Source organism: Lutra lutra, chromosome 2, assembly GCF_902655055.1.
Source record: "Lutra lutra chromosome 2, mLutLut1.2, whole genome shotgun sequence".
NCBI classification, from domain to species: domain Eukaryota; kingdom Metazoa; phylum Chordata; class Mammalia; order Carnivora; family Mustelidae; genus Lutra; species Lutra lutra.
In genome coordinates this window covers 75,789,558-75,808,981 of record NC_062279.1, presented here as the reverse complement: position 1 = coordinate 75,808,981, position 19,424 = coordinate 75,789,558, and the positions used below count along the sequence as shown (strand labels likewise).

The 19,424-nt window shown below is 36.6% G+C and overlaps 1 protein-coding gene across 3 annotated transcripts in view; it reads right to left on the bottom strand.

The window, feature by feature from the left end:
* MARCHF1 (membrane associated ring-CH-type finger 1) overlaps positions 1-19,424 on the bottom strand; it is a 315,834-nt gene that overhangs the window by 52,687 nt on the left and 243,723 nt on the right. For all 3 annotated transcript variants that reach the window (XM_047717754.1, XM_047717752.1, XM_047717753.1), the window contains one exon: positions 5,836-6,016. In XM_047717754.1, the coding sequence (XP_047573710.1) occupies positions 5,836-6,016 (181 nt within the window). The remainder of the gene's footprint in view (positions 1-5,835; positions 6,017-19,424) is intronic.

Here is a 19,424-nt window from a genome sequence, read left to right as displayed (position 1 = left end):
GAGACATTTATGCTTATAAGGAAAATCTCCGTTTGTAATCTCCGTTTGTCTCCCTTGCTGTACCTGGAAGAGGTGATTCTAGAACTCTTATCAGTTCAGATGACAACAACTTCAATCTACTTAAACTTACTCTTGCATACTGGTTTTCCTGGTAACCTCCCAGAGCTGGTCTCCTTTCCCCAAGGTCTTCTTTTGTCTTCAGCCCAAGATGGTATCTAGGGTGACGGCTTTGGCCATTTCAGTGAGTTACTTGGTTTTCCTGGTCTCTCCCAGTATAGATGTTATCAAAGTTTTGTTTGTTTTTCTACTGTAATCGCTCTTATACTGATTTAATTATCAGACCAGCTGAAGGACCTAAAATGGAAGAAAGGAAAACTTTTCTGCCCCTATAAAGGGCTTTCAAAACACGCCAGGTTGGCAGATGCAGAATCAAGATGTGAAAAGTAATAAAAGAAAATCTTATTTGAAATGAAGTCAGGAGATCAGAAGAGGGTAGCTCTCACACGCTCTACCATAGTCATCAACTGCAGATCCCAACAGAAAAAAAGAACCTTGCAAGTGATGCTACTGTAGCTCTTTATATTTCAGCAGGACCTAAAAAAGGTTTTTCTTCTTTGTCTCCCCTCCCCCACCTACCCGCAGGAGCTCAGCCGATGAGACAGTCACAAGTCCGTCAAAGAAAAGCCACTATACTTTCAACTCCAAGTTTACTCCAGTGGACTCTTTTCTTTATAATAACCCTCCGGACTTCCCCTTTTCCTCTATAAAAAAGCATTCCTCCCTCTCCTTTGTTCTCTGGACTTGGCTATGATTTTGCTGTAGCTTGCTTGACCCAAACTGCAATTATCTGCTATTCCTGATTAAACCCATTTTTGCTGGTAAAATAACTGACAGTTTATTTTGAAAGTTAAAGATCAACAGCTTTCAATACTATGGAGCCAGTTAAGGTTTTCAACCCACAAAATAAGTGATGTATCCATAATGGTGTAACTAAGTACTAAGAAAATACATTGGGTAAAATATCCATGTTTAAAAAGAAAGATTTTAGAAAAAATTTTATTTCAGAAAGATTTCTTTTGGAAGATTTCCATTGGAAATGGTCTGGATAAAAACTGAGGTTTTGGTGCTTAAAGAGAGAGACTGTCAGCCACTTAAGGCTGCACGACACCGTACATGGGCACAAGCTTTAGAATCGGGAGCTCTGGGGTGTGTGATAGTAAGTAAGGTTGATACGGTGTCTCCTTTTTCTCATATGTAAAATAGGTTTCACGTGCCTACAGTCATGCCCAGGTCACTCATTCACTGAACTCACTGTACTATCATGCCTACATGAAATGGGGTTATAATGAAGATAAAAGTTAATTGATATATTCTAAATATCTGGCACAGAGTTGAAATTCAGTATGGAGCAGTTGTATTAGTAAAATTGCAAATTCTCCTGAGTGGTAAGTAAATGAAGCATTTTTAATTTTCTTACATATGATGAGGTAGCGTTATTCAGATGGGGTACTCAGAACATCCTAGCTAGGAGTCTGACCTCATTCTCCATCCTATCTACTTTTAAGACTATGACCTGCAAGACCTCCAGATTAGTGTAGAATCAATAATAACCTATGGGCTATTGGTCTGCTATGGTAACTTGCACTGGCTCTTCTGAAAGACAAATGTTATGTCAAATTAAGGGGAAAGGAAGGAACTAACATAGCATTTGTCAATTATAGTTCTTCATTTTTTTAAAAGTAAATATTTCAACTGAAGCATTGGAATTCATTATGGTGGAAGTGTAGAAATACCAAAAATGATTATTCCTTTTTACTTGGCATAATAAATTCACCCAGAACTTAAATGTTATGAAGTTTCCAATATTCAACTGTTTTGATCTACAAAAATGACAAGTGCTTATGGTTTGATCTAATCATTACTAAAGCCAAGGTAGTTGATTCACTGTCTCATTTAAAAATGAGAAAAGGATGGGGCGCCTGGGTGGCTCAGTGGGTTAAGCCGCTGCCTTCAGCTCAGGTCATGATCCCAGGTCCTGGGTTCAAGCCCCACATCGGGCTTTCTGCTCAGTAGGGAGCCTGCTTCCTCCTCTCTCTCTGCCTGCCTCTCTGCCTACTTGTGATTTCTCTCTGTCAAATAAATAAATAAAATCTTAAAAAAAAATAAAAATAAAAATGAGACAAGGAGCAAAAGGATGCATAGAGCTGAATATTTTGTATTATGTATTTGTCAAATGGTTTGCATATGAGAAACTGTATAAAGAAATAATTTAGGGGGAACATAAAGTTGTCGGTACCATTTGCTGTCCTCACAAGCTTAGCTTCGTATCCAGCCACTCACTGGTCTCTCCTATTCAGACTCAAATCTGATGCAATCAAATGCAATTCTTCAGCTTTGGAACAGGGGAAGATTTTATGCTTCCTAACTGATATTGCATGCATTTCCGAACTGTACTGCTTTGTGTATTTTTATCTTTTTATCTTTCCTGGGCCCTTGGAATTATTTCTGACCCTGGGTTACTCATGCGGCTTTTACTGAGTGTTATAAAAGTAGGTGAGCTGCTGACTTTAAGATGATGAAAACTGCTTTTTTTTCAAAGAAGTCCTTTGTTTCATTTAGATTTTAAAGATTTTTCTTTTGGAGACATTAGGATACCTTGATGAATTTACTAACTAAAGATTTTGGTGTAATAATAGTGGCAATTAGTGAAGTAAGGTTTTACTGATCTCTTTAGGGATTATTAAGCCCCAAGATTCGTCAGACTACGATTTGCACCTTTCCACCTTAAGAAGCCATTTCATCTAAACAGAATCTCCTGCCTATATTGGCGAATGGTAGACATTCAGAATCATTAGCTAAATTAACTGTTTCATGTGGTTGGTCCTTAGAACGTTATAAACTGTAATGGAATTACTGAATTGAGAGCAATTAATGGGATATACTTTGTATATATTCTAAGCAATGCTATACCTGTCATTTGTAATGACCAATTAAAATCTATCAAAAGAAAACTGTTGATGAATCTTAGTGCCATCAAAATAAACCATCTAGAACAGTTTACAACCGCCTCATATCTATAGAGTTTGTGTCACCTCAGAATCTGAAGTCATTTTAAATACTGCCATTTACGTATTATGCCAATGCCTCACTGTTTTCAAGGAGAAAGTAAAAGTTTGGAACACTTTTTTTAGGTTTTTAAAATCCATAGATCATAAAGGCAGGGACAGAATGCATGTTTCTCACGTGCAGGACTCATATGTTAGACCAGGAGCTGAAAATTCAGTCTTACTCTAGAGCGACAGATGAGTGGGGATGGCACCAGGTCTTGGGATCAGACACGGAGGGAGGGCTAGGAAATGTGGAGCCCTTGAAAGCAAACAGCCTTTAAAGGCACTAACCTCACTCATCTCCACTTCGCTACCCCATAGATGTTGTCCTAGGGGGATGTGGTTCCAGTAGAGTCAGATTCTGTGATTTTTCAAGCACACAAATATGTGGAATTTTACATGAAATACCCACACATCTAAATGTTGGTATCTGTTTCAAATGTTAAGCCCTGTGGGTCAAATGAAACACATCTGTGGGCTATCAGGAAGCAACCTCTGGATTAGATCCAACATCATCTGTAGATATAAAAATGCTATTAAAAATGATGGATGTTGAGATGCTGTCCTTCATAAATACTTATGACAAAGGACATGTTTTTTAAAAAGAAAGGGTATATCATTAATCGATAGCCAGTAGGTGCCCACTATATTGCCGCACATATTTGTTATTAAGAATATTAAAAAAGATAGATGTATTCACTGCCTTTCTCTGGTTCTCAACTAACCTTTTTGAGAAAAAGTGGATTGTATGGTAGGGTTGTAAGTGATTGGGAATGGAATACCAAGAAAGAATCAAAGTTGTACATAAAGGATGATTCCACAAAATCTGAAGGTAGAATAAGAATTTTCAAGTTCCACACAGCATCATGTATTATTTATTATACAAAAATGGGGGAGGGATAGATAGTATGAAGAAGAGAAAAATCTGAATATTTTTTTATCCTAAATTGTTGCTCTCAAATTGAAATATTACATTCGACAAAGTTGAAATGAACATTTTATACAGATAGAAGTTGGAAAAAAAAAAACATGGTGAAATATACAGATACTCTGAAATGATTTGTAGGTCCCTGAGGGCCATGAAGAGAAATTTACAGAATCACAGAGCACAGTGTGTTATTTAGATACTCCAGACATCACATAGTATCTGTTCAATGGATGAAGCAAAGGGCAGAGAGTAAGGGTCCATTCTATTTCTGGCATTGATTGCTCTGGGACCTGGAGGAACAGAGCGTCACCTTTTGTCACTCAAGTTACCCCATATATTAAGAAAAGACAGTGCATATCCAGCCAAAGGCATTCTGTACATCAGTTCTGACATCTATAAATCATTTGCAGACTTTTAAAATCAAGGCTGTGCGAAAGCAAGGAATGCTTTTCTCCCTTCCCATGATTTTCAGAATTAATGAAGAATTGCAATGGCAACAACCCATTGCATTCCTATTGGAATATTCTTGTTTGCTTTACATCTCTCCTCATTCTGGAGCTCATTGTGTTTATTTCTTTTCATTTCTTTTTTTTTTAAAGATTTTATTTATTCATTTGACAGAGAGATAGCACAGTAAGCAGAGTGGCAGGCAGAGGGAGAGAGAGAAACAGGCTCTCTGCTGAGCAGGAGCCTGATGCGGGGCTCGATCCGAGGACCCTGGAATCGTGACCTGAGCTGAAGGCAGCCACTTAACCAACTGAACCACCCAGGCACCCCTCATTGTGTTTATTTCTAAGCAATGTTCTTTCCATCCACTTTTGCTTTGCATTTAATTTAAATGAAAAGCAGCTCTAGGTAGAATCATTATTTACATTGCTGTATCCATACTCTCCTTTAGAAATTGAGGCATCCATATATGTGAGGATGTAACTTATCTTTTTGCCTAAAAAGATCAAGTTAAAAAGGTAAAAAGATAAGTTACATCCTAAAATCCACGGCCCCAGCTATATGGCATGAATTACATAAAGTTCATTGTCTTCATTTGTATCCTTCACAAATTATCCTTTGCTCGCTTTGAGTGTGATGCTACCTATATTTGACCCATATTCTAACCTTCATTCTTTAGCAAAATAAAAGTGAGGAATTTGAAGATCAAGTTTGTAGATAAAAATATACTTACCTCTCTCTTCCAGCTTGATGCACAATATGGAAAATAATACTTTTTCTATCTACTCTAATTATACATGAACTATCACACCAAATTCCCAAATAAAGGCAAACGCAAAAAAGAGTTCACACCTTATGGAAGAAAACATTCTTTTCTATTACCTAAAGCTTGATTTTCAGGAAATTAGATCAGTTCATATTATTTACTGTAATCTATTATCCTAACCTTCCAGGGAATTGACCTCAGTAAATACAATGTTCTCACAGTTCCATCAATTCAATTACATCAAAGTACAAGTATATTTATTTCATATGTGTGTGTGTGTATATACATATGTGTGTGTGTGTATTCAGACAAACACAAACATCACACACATTCACTCACACACACATGTGTGTTCTTTTTTTGATTTTGAAGAATGACCTAAACATCAGAGGCCCTAGAACATAAAACAGAGATGAAGGATTATTTGCAAACATTTAGCTGTTTCACATATTGAGGCCAGCACAAGGCATGCACTCTTCATGGATATTAGCATGTTACCAAATTCTACTTGGGAAAGAAATGGACTTTTAAAACATGCCTGCAGTTGTCAGTGCTCCCTTTCAAGCCATTTCCTGCACAGACCATACCTTCCGGAGGGGTTTGAGCTTAGTCTCCATTATGAAGTCATACTTGCAGAGCTCACAGCAGCGCGTGTCTGAGCTTTTGATCCACTGGTGGAGGCAGGACTGGTGGACAAAGCGCAGGGTGCCCGTGCAGCGGCAGGGTGTGATGAGGGGGCTGTCTTCATCCCCTTCGCAGTGACAGATCCTGGGGAAGGACACAGCAGTCAGGATGAGATCTCCCAGAGGACGTTTCTCACCTGTGGATTTCCTCCCTGGCTCATACCAGACGGCATTAGAAACTGCAACCTAAGAATTAGAAAGCGTGTACATGTCACTCCAGCAGGATCCAGAACCCAATGGAGGCTCAATCACTTGCTACTTACGTTCATGTGATTGGCCATTGGATACTTAGTAACTCAAAAATGTTTTATCATTTCGTTTCTATACTAATGCGATTTTAATAGCACAACTATTGATCCATCTCCCCAGCTTAAGCTGTTTCCTAGGTCAGTGTCTGTAAGCATAAGCTTGATTTCATATATAAAAGTTGTGATTTATAGGCATTGTAAGGAATGTTTGAATCTGATAACTTTATTGTTTTAGTGTGATGACAATTTTATAGATGCATGGTATATAATTTAGTACCTATGGTATTCTACCAATGTGGAAGAATTATGAAAAATTTTAACATGCTACCAAAGAATAAAGTAAATATTGAAAATTTCAGGTTGGAAATACTGTGTTTTCCTAGGAAGACACACACATACTTGGTCACAATGAATTGCCTAAACTGTCAATAATCATCATTGTTTAAAGTTACAGAGAAAACTGCATAAAATTGTTTTAGTATAGTAAATTCTATTGTTTTAAAATTTTAATTGTTACATCTCCCAAGGAATTCAGAGTTCAACTACTTTACTGAATTACTATGAATTCAGATGTCATAGATTCACAGTCTGTGAAATCTTCATTATTCTGATCTACAAATTTTAAGAAAGAATTTGCTTCCCGGGGCGCCTGGGTGGCTCAGTGGGTTAAAGCCTCTGCCTTCGGCTCAGGTCGTGATCCCAGGGTCCTGGGATCGAGCCCCGCATCGGGCTCTCTGCTCTGCAGGGAGCCTGCTTCCTCCTCTCTCTCTCTCTGCCTGCCTCTCTGCCTACTTGTGATCTCTCTCTGTCAAATAAATAAATAAAATCTTTAAAAAAAAAAAAAAAAAAGAATTTGCTTCCCTCATTAGATGAGATAAGCGTTTCATGTCTCAAGATCATGAATTCAAATCTTAGCACTTGAATAATTCTTGTGATTTACCCATCTGTTAGAAGTTGTTAATAAATTTGATTGGAAATATTTTTTGAATATCTTTAGAAAATATGAATGGCATATTTCAAAAAAAATCTATAAAAATTACTTTTTGAGTTGAGTTGTAGCAGCAGTCTTAAAGAATGTTTGAATTGCTGCTCTTTCCTTTTAGGTCTATATGCCCTATTCTCTAGAAGCTTGAGTGTTAATGAGTGGGTTTTTAAAGCATATTTATCTATCTTAGCTGTCTCCTCAGGGGAAATGAAATGCTCTAATTGTTACTGAAGTAAGACACAGGAATTGAAACCAACCCTTAGCCCTTCCCTAACCTCAAAATAAAGAAGTATGACACAGTACGTCAGTATTTTGAATCTCTTTTTCTTAAGTAAAAATAAAATCAAAAAGGAGCACTGACTTCTAAAGTCCTTAGGGTGGGTGTGATGAAATGAAGTTCAAAATCAGAGTCCTCCTCCTCCCCTCCCCCCCACTCCCACTGATATAGGAAGTAGTAGTGTTACATTAGCACCACACATAAAAGGCGTGGTGGGGAAAAACTAAAAACTTTCTGAATTCTATTCTTCATATTCTACTCTATTTGTATTCTAGTATGAAAGACTGGAATATCTCCTCTTGCCACAGTATAGGTCCTAGGAATCTGGGTTTAGTGAACTTTGCATCACACTTGTTGCCGATAGAGTACTGGTCTCATGATAGGTGTTCAGTAGATGTTTGTTGAGTAAAAGAATCATTTCATGAACAAACTACAGCTTTCTATAAGAGCAACCAGTGAAAACAAATCTGGGTTTCTATAGCACTTCATTTGGTTGTAATATTTATTTTTGGAGCCATTGAAACCTAATGAATTCTATAGCGTAAGAGGTTGATATTTCCTATGTCTTTGAATCTCTTAAGTCTCTGCTTCTACACAGATACTTCCTTTAGATCAGGAATCAGCAAACTGTGGCCTAATTCTTACTGCGGCATGTGTTCATAATTAACATTTTATTGAAACACACCCACGCAGATTTGTTTATGTATTGTTTAGAGCTGTGTTTGCACTGTAACTGCAGAATTAAGAGTTGCTGCAAAGACCATATGGTCACAGGGACTAACATATTTACTACCTGCTTCTTTATAGGAAACATTTGCTTACTCTTGCCTTAAATATGGTGATTCTGGGGTGCCTGGGTGGCTGAGTTAGTTAAGTGTCTGACTCTTGGTTTCAGGGTCATGATCTCAGGGTCATGAGGTTGGGCCCTGCCTCTGGCTCCGTGCTTAGAGGGGAGTCTCTTTGTGATTTTCCCTCTCCTTCTGTCCCTTTCCCCCGCCACTCCCCTGGAGTATGAGTACACCCTCTCTCTCTCTCTCAAATAAATAAAAAATCTTTTTAAAAAACGGCAATTCTGAGTTAAAGACAATATATGACTATTACCAATGATAATAAAACAATGTTCACAAAATTCAACTTTGGCAAGTAACAAAAGTTGAAGTAAAGCTTACATAGAGAAGTGCACAATAAAAACAAAAGTCCTTCCCCCGCCTGGCATTGAAACCTGCTGATCCATGAAGACTCTGCAGGGAGAGTGGTGATATTTCTCATTTGAAAAAGAAAAAGTTGCAATTAATGCCATCTGATAATTTATTACTAAAAAAAGATCACATCAAATGCTGCACAGCTGCCAAGATGATTCTGAGGCTCTGATTTTTTTTTTAACTGACATGAATAAAGTAATTTATTCATAAGCAGATTTAAACAAAGACCTTGCTGATTACTGGGTTCAACCTGACCTGAGCAGTTTACTGATTGTAGTCCAACTTCCTATGTCTCACAGATTCATTTAAAAAAAATTTCTGCTGAAACTGTTACCTGAAGCACCACCAGCAATTTCATTTCTTCATAAAATTAAGGTTATTTCCCACAGGGAAAATCAAAAGCTTGATTCATTTTCATTCCCGTTTCACAAGATTTATTTTTACATGATTTTAGCATTTTGTATTTTTTCTAAATTATCCAACTCGAGTTGGACCCCAAGAGTCTTTTTCAAATCATGCTGAGATTGTTCTAAATGAGCTTAAGAGCTAAATATCAACTTCAAATTTCTACCGGAAATAAAAAATAATGTGATGGTGCCATTATGAAAAGAATTAAAGAATTCCTAAGCTGATATATTTCACACTAACCAAAATTGCCAAATTATAAATGAAAACACAGTAATAAAAACATAAACTTTTTCTCCAACAGAATAATTGTGTAGAGAAAATGATTTTAATAATAAAATTGCATTGTAAAATATTTGTAATTTTAATGCATTTTTACATTTTGGGAAATTGAGGCTTGGGAACTGAGTGATTCTATAAAATTATCGGTGATTGACTTCAGTGTCTATCATCTACTGACAAGAACAAGCTGAAATCACAAACTTTATTAGCATTTTGCTCTTTTAACTGGCTGCTTATAGTCTAATCAGTGTATTAGTGGTGAAAGAGACTTTCATCACTTATGACTTGAATAAACTTCTATTTCCATATACCTTCTAGCTTTCTGTGAAAAGCAGACCGCAAAATAGTATTAGGCAAATTAAATTCTGGAAATTGTGTGTGTGTATGTGTGTGTGTGTGTACTTAAAGTCCCTCCCTTAATGTTTGAGTTTTAAGAAAAATAGATTTTTGTTTGGTTTTGTTTGGTCTAATGTATCTTAAAATGATCTTTACTGCTCCCCTTCCCCTCCATTGTCAAGGCTTCTTGGTTCTGGTAGAATTTTTTTTTTTACACAAGTTTTCTTTTTTTAATAATTTATCATTAAAAAGGAATCCTTGTGAGGGTCATAGTGATTATGTACTTTTTTTTCATTCATTTATTCATTCATTCACATTTTCTTCATCTTTGCTATATGCAAAGAAAATCAGACAATAGCATCAGCGTGTAAGGTGAATCTAGAAGGAGACAACAGAATCTGGAAGCAGATATCCCATTTGGACAACTATTACAATCATCCAGATATTAAGAATCTGAAACAATATTGTAACACTGTGTAGAGTGGCAACAAAGCCCATTTACGGTATGTAACACCCAAAGGCAGTCATCCCTATAATTTTCAGATAGGCTCTTAACTCTTTCTTCCTATGGTCCATGCCATTTTCCCCCCTGCTTTGCCTTGCTTTGCCTGCCTACCTGCTTACAGTCCTTCCTTCCTCTCTCTTTCTTTTTCTCTCTTTCTAGTTTTTTGTTTTGTTTTGTTTTGTTTTAAGTAGACTCCATGCCCAGTGTGGGGTTTGAACTCACAATCCTGAGATCAACCATTACACGCTCTACTGAGCCAGTCAGGCTCCCCATTTTTCCGCTTTTTCTTTTGGCAAACCTTTCTGATCTATTTCCTCCCTTTTGTACCTGCATTTTTCTCCATACCCCTCTCCAACTAAATAATCTTAAAGCACAATAATTATGGATACAGCTATGTTTGTAATGGCTTAATCTGGATGTTAATCTTACCTCAAAACTAATTCTCATGCTGCAGAGTTTGGCATTCATTGTTAGAATTCATTTTCTTGAGCTAAAAATGATTAGAATCCATGTGGGCGGAAACCATATTGAAAGGTATTAAACATTGGATGAGAAGTTAATGCTCAAGTAAATGAATGAACAGATGTAATTTCTCTTTCTTTTTGAGAAATAATAACATAGCAGTGAAAGAATAGCAGATTAGAGGCACTTTTATTTTTAATTTTCATTTCATTTATTTTAAACAGGGAAAAGGGGGACTTGTTCATACACAGAACTGAAGATGCCACAGAGAGAGAGAATGCTTCCTGGTTGAATGAAGATTCTTGAGAAATCAAGAAAGTATGGGGAAAGGAGCTATAGCAGAGGAATGTCTTTGGACAGGTGGAAAAATACACGGGAGGTAAACAAATGCTTTTTTTTCCTGTGAGCAAGATGTAGAGGGAAAAGTGTAAGAGAAGGAGATAGAAGAATTGCAGTTGCTGGATCTGGGGAGAGGCTTCCTGTCTCGTGCGATACAGCAGACCATGTGTCTGCTCCACAGAAGGCAGGAAGGCGTGGGGTTAAAGTATTAGAGAGGCTGTCAGTAATTAGCAAAAGGCACTTTGAGAATGTGATGGGAAATTATCCAAGCATGAATATTAGAACCATGGAGAGGTGGTGAGTTCCTTGGTGAGATTAGACAGCACAAATTTACAGTGGACGCTGTTAACACTGCCTGGAGTCAGTGGCGTTCAGCACTCAGAGAGCAAGTCTACAGCTGGTAGCACAATTTAAGGCGTCTTGAGATCACTAAGTCAGAAATGGGAAGGACAAAGGCTCGAAGGATTCTGATGCATCAGCGAACACAGTGTGAAAATACTTGGTCATAAGGTCTAGACTCTGAGCCGGGAGGAAAGTGAAGCCATCTTGTGGTTAATGTATCATGGGGAGAGGATGGGTTTGAGAGATGGGAAATTACAACAATGGTGAAGAGTTGATGTTGAAAGTGGGATGAAATGGGACAAATGTTGTCTATGTGTAGTGTAGTGATATCCCTCATGGATGAATTCATATCCTTTTTGTGGTCCTTTTTTCCCCCACTGTCACAGGAAGAAATTTAAAAATATTAAATTATTTGGTGTTTGAGACTCACGAATAAACCAAATCCTGACTCACATGCTTGCTTTTGGCTCCAGTAAACAGGAGAGGTTCTCAGTTTACTCATGTGTGAAAGAGGTTAAAAATAACCTCTTAGGGTGTCATGCAGATTAAAGGTGATGAAAGAGTGCAGTACCTGGCACATTATAGGCAAATATTTGTTAATTTTGTCATAGAATGATGGGTCACTACTGCTACTACTACTAATTTTGTTCACCTATGCCACTGCTTTTGCTGTATTGGGACTAATTGTTTTTAATGACTACTTTAGTTGGTTAGAGCCAATGCTTATAAGGCCAAGGTCATGAATTCTGACTCCATAAAGGGCAGTTAGCTACTGACACATTTGAATCCCTACATCTGTCCAGTCACAGACATATCTCAAGGAAACTTAGGTATGGGAGTACATTTAGATCTGTATATTGGGTGGCCTCAGATAAGTTTTCGGATAGTTGGTTTTCTCATCTATGAAATGTTACATGGCTATTGTAAGTCTCAAATAGGATCAAATAGGATATATGAGAAAATATTACACAATATAAGTACTATCCCAGAGGTATTATTACCAGTATATATGTGATCAATAAAATCAACAAAAATTGCTGCTAGTTAATAAATGCAATGTTTTGCATGTTTTTATAAAAGCAACTCAATTTTTTGTGTCTGCACTTCAGTTTGTAGGACTCTCATTTTTCACCTCAGAGAACAGTGATGTAAGAAAGGGAGATCTACCTCACTAATGAGATTAGTTTTTTGCTAAGCTACAAAACCCTTCTAAGATTCAGGTCTGAAAACCTTTTCTTTTCTTTATTTTTCCTGATTTTTTTTTTTTTTTTTTGTATTGTTGGCTAACCCCTCCTTCTTGAAACTTCCCTTTTGGCTTCTGCGACCACTAGCCTTAAAGTTGAGAAAAGTGTTATTAGAAGAGTATATAAGAAGATTGTAGGGATAAAACAGTGATTAGTTATGGAGAACAGACCAAAGATGTTAGGATCCTGGAGCCTGGGAAGGTAATAAATGATAGGTAAGATGAGAATATGACATGATTTGGTAGGTGAGATATCATGGTGAGAGATGACAAGGAAATAATATAGAATTCAACAGATCTAAATTCATGGCTCTCTTCCATGAATTCAGAATTATAAGTCAAAGGGATACCTTTTAAAGTATGAGTTTAGGATGTTAGCTAGACTTATTGTGATCATTTCACAATATATACAGATATCAAATCATTGTACACTTGAAGTAATATACTTAATATATCAATTATAAAAGTAAAAAATAAAACATGAGTGCAGTAATTTTGAGACAAATACAGAGAACTACTGACTACAATATTTCACATTTTGGAGGGGAAAAAAGGCAAGAAAGGGGATATTACATGATAGCTGTATTTAGATATATGAAAAACTATGGTGTGAAATGGTAGCTGGTCTTTTCTGTCCCACAACTAGATCCAATGAGTAGAAGTTAAAGGAAACAAATTTCCCTAAAACACACATACACACACACACCCAGAGCTTTCAGAAGATGGAATGAGTTACCCCAAGACAGTGCAAACTTCCCACCATTGAAAGTACTCAGATATAAGTAGGGTATTTATATGACAGACATAGTGTAAAAAGAGCTCATGCAACAGTAATTAAATAACATGACCTCAAATTTCTTTTTTAATGTTGCAATTCTGTTATTTTTTTCTTTCCCACAGACTGATTTCTACTCGCTTCTTCCGGCTACTATGTCTTTGTCAGCATTTCCTCTCTGCTTGTCTCGGGAGTTTTGTACTTCAACTTCCAGCATCACTCCTAGACTTGTGGTTTTAAAACACTTCTTATGTCCAAAACCAACCTCTGCCTTTCTGATAGCAAGAAACTTCAGCTAGTTCTCTAACTCCATTAAAGGGGTATCCCACTGAATGCTTCCTACATCTCACCATCTCTTAAACTAGCTTTTCTTCCCCAAAATGTCAGATAATAAGTATCCCATTCTAAGCTTGCCTTTATTGTGGAGCCTTCCAAATACTTTAGACTCAGTTTTCCCTATCTTCTTTCTTTTCTTCCTTACTACCATCTCGTAGTAGTTTTGGATGGTCAATAGGTACATCAGCTGTTTTTAAGACTTTGCTCTTCTCAAATCATTCTCAAAACATAGTTATTCATATCTTTTTCTAAAATACTGTCACTCTTCAAGAACTCTATCATCAATCAAATAGAATCCAAATGACCTTGCCTGCTTTTCATATGGCCTTCCATAATTTGTATTTACCTAACCTCTCCTGCTGTATTTCCCACTAATTCCCAACATAGAGTCATAATAGTATGATTAGCTACATGTACATGCAGTACATGGTTAGCATGATTAGTACCAAGCTGTGGGTTTTGCCATAGATCCGTTCCCTCCGTGCCAAGATCTTGATTTCTATAGGCTTAGAGGCTATATAGAGTCCTGGGTGTATTGTCCATTAAGCCTCATTGATTCAGAAATGTCATCATGTGCTACACATGTCATGATGTGAAGAATGTTGGGGAACACTGGTGTGGTTGTTAAAAGTACAATCAGCATTAGAATCATGGTTTATCTATGTCTGTCAAATTACTTAATCTCTTGTGTTTTCAAGTTCTTAATCAATAAAGTAGGAAAATAGCAGTGTCTACAGTTCATAGGATTATTTGTTAAGATTAAATTAAGTGATCAATAAAGGTTAAATGGTACTTTTTCAATCAATGTTGACATGGTTATTTCCTTAGTCCATTGCACTCTGGGAATTTACTGAAATATGATCTCGTACCTGTGATTTCCTTCCTCTCTTGATAATACCTCATCTAAATTTAAGCTATTCTAAGACTCATACCTTTACAGGAACAGCCTCTAGATCTTCTTTCCCTCTAATTCTCCCTCCATTTCTTGAGGTTTCATTTCTCTTAAATCCTATACTACACAGATCTGGTCTTTGTTTTTTAATTATTTCATCTATGCAAGTTCTGGTATTATGACCTAGCTAAATTCTTGTTTATTAATTTTGGAGGGCAAGATTTTCTTTGTACAGCACAATGCTAAGAGTAATTTAAATGAGAATACTGTTAAAAAAAAAGTCAGGGTAAAGATGATTAATTACTGGACCAGAAATGGACTGGGAATGCTATTATTTAAACATGTTTGAAGAAGAGATCAAAAGAGATAGTTTGGTGAGATGATTTGGCAATTCTCAGAACTTGTTACTCAGTACCAGTGTTTTGTTTATGTTTCGGGAAAATTCACTTATAATGAAAGTGAGAAGTATATGATCCTTACATATACTATGCATTCTTAAATTTGCATTTGAGGAACTAAACTGAGGTGAACCAATTTTATATCCTATCTGAGCATGACAGGAAGTCAAGCAAGTAGAAAGGAGAAGTAACTCTTAATATGCAGAGAAAATGGACAGTATTTAATATTATTCTTACTAACAAATGTTTCAACCAACTCTTACTGATATGGAATCAGCATACATTTTTGGAATTTAAAAAAACCTTATAAGTCATATTTCTAAAATTCTCTTTACACAGATGAAGCAATAAGCTACCTACCATTCAGCCTGAGATGAAGACTATCTTGAAAACTCTAATTAAAAATACAGTTATGACATAAGAATAAAAATAGTCTACGGATGGCTAATACAATTTTTATAATCATAAGATTGGTCATTCTGAATCTGCCAGATAATCTTCTTGACATCTACAGATGAGTGACAGTTCTTCACACACAAGTGACTTTTTAAAGTGTTTTGTTTTCTGAAAGGAATATTTTCAACTCAGAAAAACTGGGTACACAGCATGACTTCCTGAGTTCAATTTCACACCCTAATTTGTCATCACTGACTTGTTCAAAACCTCAAACCATCTGCACAGAGCTGTAGGGAATGATCAACAACAGAGACAGTGACATAGCAATGTCCCAGGCTCCTGACTTGATCCTGGAGCTGATACAAAGTTGTGGCTAATCAGCCACATCTTCTTCTGACCAGGGATCACACTGATGGAAAAGAGTGGAGAAAGATAATGGTCACCTTGCTGCACCTATAATGGAAGCAGGGAGGCCAGTTCTTATTTGAATTTATAGGTATTTTAGTTGTGTGAGCTGCAATGGATTGGGAAGTTTCCATTTGAATTTCTTTTCCTATGGCTGTCATCACCTCTGGTAATGGTTGCATCCTCTTGATAACAGGAGTTTAAACCCTGACTGGATTTAAGGATTCTCAACAGGGACTCATAGCCTAGGGATTTAGTCTCATAGTAGGGTAGGTCCTCTTAGAAGACTTTCTGCAAAGTTTCCATGGGTTCTTGGAGTACATCAAATTTCTTCCCCATGTGCTAGCATGTATAGTCCCAAGAGTCCCAGCCCCAAGTGTATCCAACAACAGAGCAGATTTTTCTCAGTAATCTTAGAATCACCTCAAACCGTCCAAATCCTCTAAGTCAGGAGAGAGCTAAAGATGTATTCTGACATTTGGAAAAATTCTTCCCCTGTTAACCATCCTTTGCTGCCCTGTCCTTACTCTGTTGGTGAGCTCAGAGTACAATCTACTTCTGGGTAAAGGAACTGATTTTCCCCAGTAGTATTTATCTTTCCAGATCTTATCTTATAATTTTGGTGACATGCAGATGAATAAATAGATAATAAATGTTGAATGAGGATAACTATGTAACAATTTTCTCTACATTCTCACACATGTCACAGTCATTTTATGTCAGCTTTGCGGTCTTTTTGGATTGTTTGTAAAATTGATAAAATTAAACTAGATATACTTCTATACAGGTATTCTTAAAGTTATCAGCTTCATGCATTGACTGATGGGACAGGGAAAACAAAAGGGCAGACAATAATATTATTTGCTTTCTGTGTAGGTTTAACCAAAGAAATCTATTTGGTCATAGACAGAGTAGGGCTTTTGTACATACATCATAATAGAACTACCAGAAAAATCATCATAACTTTTTAGTCTTTTCCTTTTCTGCATGTGGCAGAGATTCTTAATTCAAATTGATTTTGGGATAGCACTCTCTTGTGATTGCTAAGTCTCTGAATCTTCATAACCTCACTCTCAACCATGACTTCCTTCCATTTTTTGTCTACTCATTAATCTTATCTGGCTGAGTCTTACATCAAAGGAATTCTCAAGTTGCCATGGATAATTGACAGAGCAGGTAATTTATTTACAGATAACCAAGAATGCATTGAATGAATTAGAAACATGCTTCTGCGTATGAATTTTTATAAACAGGCAAGGAAGTGTGTTGGCACAATACCGTTGTTGCTTTTTAGCAGCTCCACTTTGAATGAAGAATGAATCAGGCTTTATTCATTTATTCACTTATTCATTCATGTCTTCATTTATTAATCATTATCTCAACAAATAGTTCATTGTGTATGCACAATGTGTGAGGTTATTCAAGGTGCTGTGACAAAGATGAATGTCTCAGTCTTTATGGACTCTATTCTTTGACAGGTTACACATTGGATAATTGTACAAATAGCTAGAATCCAAGTTAAAATGTGAGGTGTGGCATGTCAAGTGCTATTGTATGTGAGAGAGGGAAAAATCATGTACAGATTGGGGGGGGGGGACGTGGTCAGAGTCTAATGGAAGATGGAGCATATGAGCTAGAATTGCAGTTTGGGTAGAATTTTGGCAGATGAAGATGGTAGTTGTTAGGCTACTCCAGACACAGGAGATATTTCCAGTGAAAGCTTAGAAGTAGAATTCAACAGGTAATGGAGTGAAAGATGTGACCAAGTTTGAAAGGAACATGAGAAGGTTGGATAGAATTATAGTGAGATGTCATGCTGAAAAATAAACTAAGATTATGGAGAGCATAACGTACATTTCCTTTATCCGGTGCCGACATCAACACCTACATACACATGTGCGCACACACATGCACATACACACACATAAGCACACACATAAAAAGCTTTAAATGTATTCATTTGGAGTGGGAACCCACTGCAAAAATTGAATAAGAAAATAAGATTATTAGTAAGGTTAATCTGGCTGTGTTACCTCAGAGATCGGAGAGAAAAAGAAGGGACTATTATAATAGTCAAAATCAATAGTAGTAAGAACAAGAACCAGAGTAATAGTTGGGAGAATGGAGAAAGAGAACAAGAGATATTATACAAAAGTAAAGCTGGTGAAACTTCATCAGTTTGGGTAAAGGAGGTGGGGATGACCTGTGGAACAATGGGAGTAAAAGACAGACTTACAGGCTTTAGAGTTTTAATTAAATCTTCTCGGGACAGATATTTAAGATTTATCGATCTAAAAGTCCTCTGAGCATTTGTTTGTCATTGTGGGTACTGTTTAGAAACCATCATGTTTGTGATTTAATTTTTAATGTAGTTACATTGTATGGGACAGTCATTTTGAAAAACAGAAAGAAGTAGTTTCACACTTTCTCATACATACTACTCTCTTGGATATGAGATATTTCAATGCATAATCATATTTGAAGGATATCTTTCCAAATAGCACTAGAATTACTAACAACACATAATTATTTCAAATAGCAATTATATTTGCAATACAGTTTTATACCTCATAGTAGAATGGCAAATATATCACTAATGATGAGGTTTATAATATCCTCTTTCTAATTCATATTTTCCTGGTGTGTAGTATGTCCAGAATGATTCTCATACCACTTCATTGTTCCAACCATCGTTTGGATCATAGAACAGAAAGCACAATTTTGTGGACCCAAATTAAATTGCCTTATAAAAATAAAATCATAACAACTTTTATTCATTCAGAATCTTGACAGAATTTCCACTTAGACAAAAACAATTTTTTTTGCCAAAAGTTATGTGTATGAACTCTATACCTTGTCATGAACAGAAATAACTGAAAACATATCCTATTAAAAATTATATGCAGGGGCGCCTGGGTGGCTCAGTGGGTTAAGCCTCTGCCTTCGGCTCAGGTCATGATCCCAGGTCCTGGGTTCGAGCCCCACATTGGGCTCTCTGCTCAGCAGGGAGCCTGCTTCCTCCTCTCTCTCTGCCTGCCTCTCTGCCTACTTGTGATTTTTCTCTGTCAAATAAATAAATAAAATCTTTAAAAAAAATTATATGCATAAAAAGATTAGAAGGAAATGTATCAAAATCTAAATAATGATTATCTAGCCAGGTAATTAAGTTTAAATTAGAATAGTTTTCTCTATTTTCAATTTTCTTTACAATAGTCACAACTACTGTAATAGCACTGAAAGAAATATTAAAATAAACCAAAAATATAAAGATCTAAGAATCATTTTCCAATTCTACTTTACTTGCTTTTTCTCATTCTCCAGTAAGTTAACAAATTCATGAATGCTTGATAGACTTATATATTTGAACAATTTTGAAAAGTGTTTTGTCTTTTTTTTTTTTTAAAGATTTTATTTATTTATTTGTCAGAGAGAGAGAGGGAGAGAGAGCAAGCACAGGCAGACAAAATGGCAGGCAGAGGCAGAGGGAGAAGCAGGCTCCCTGATGAGCAAGGAGCCCGATGTGGGACTCGATCCCAGGACGCTGGGATCATGACCTGAGCCGAAGGCAGCTGCTTAACCAACTGAGCCACCCAGGCGTCCCGAAAAGTGTTTTGTCTTATCAGTAAATGTCAATTGCTTTCTTGTTCCCTTCCTGTCCAGCTTCA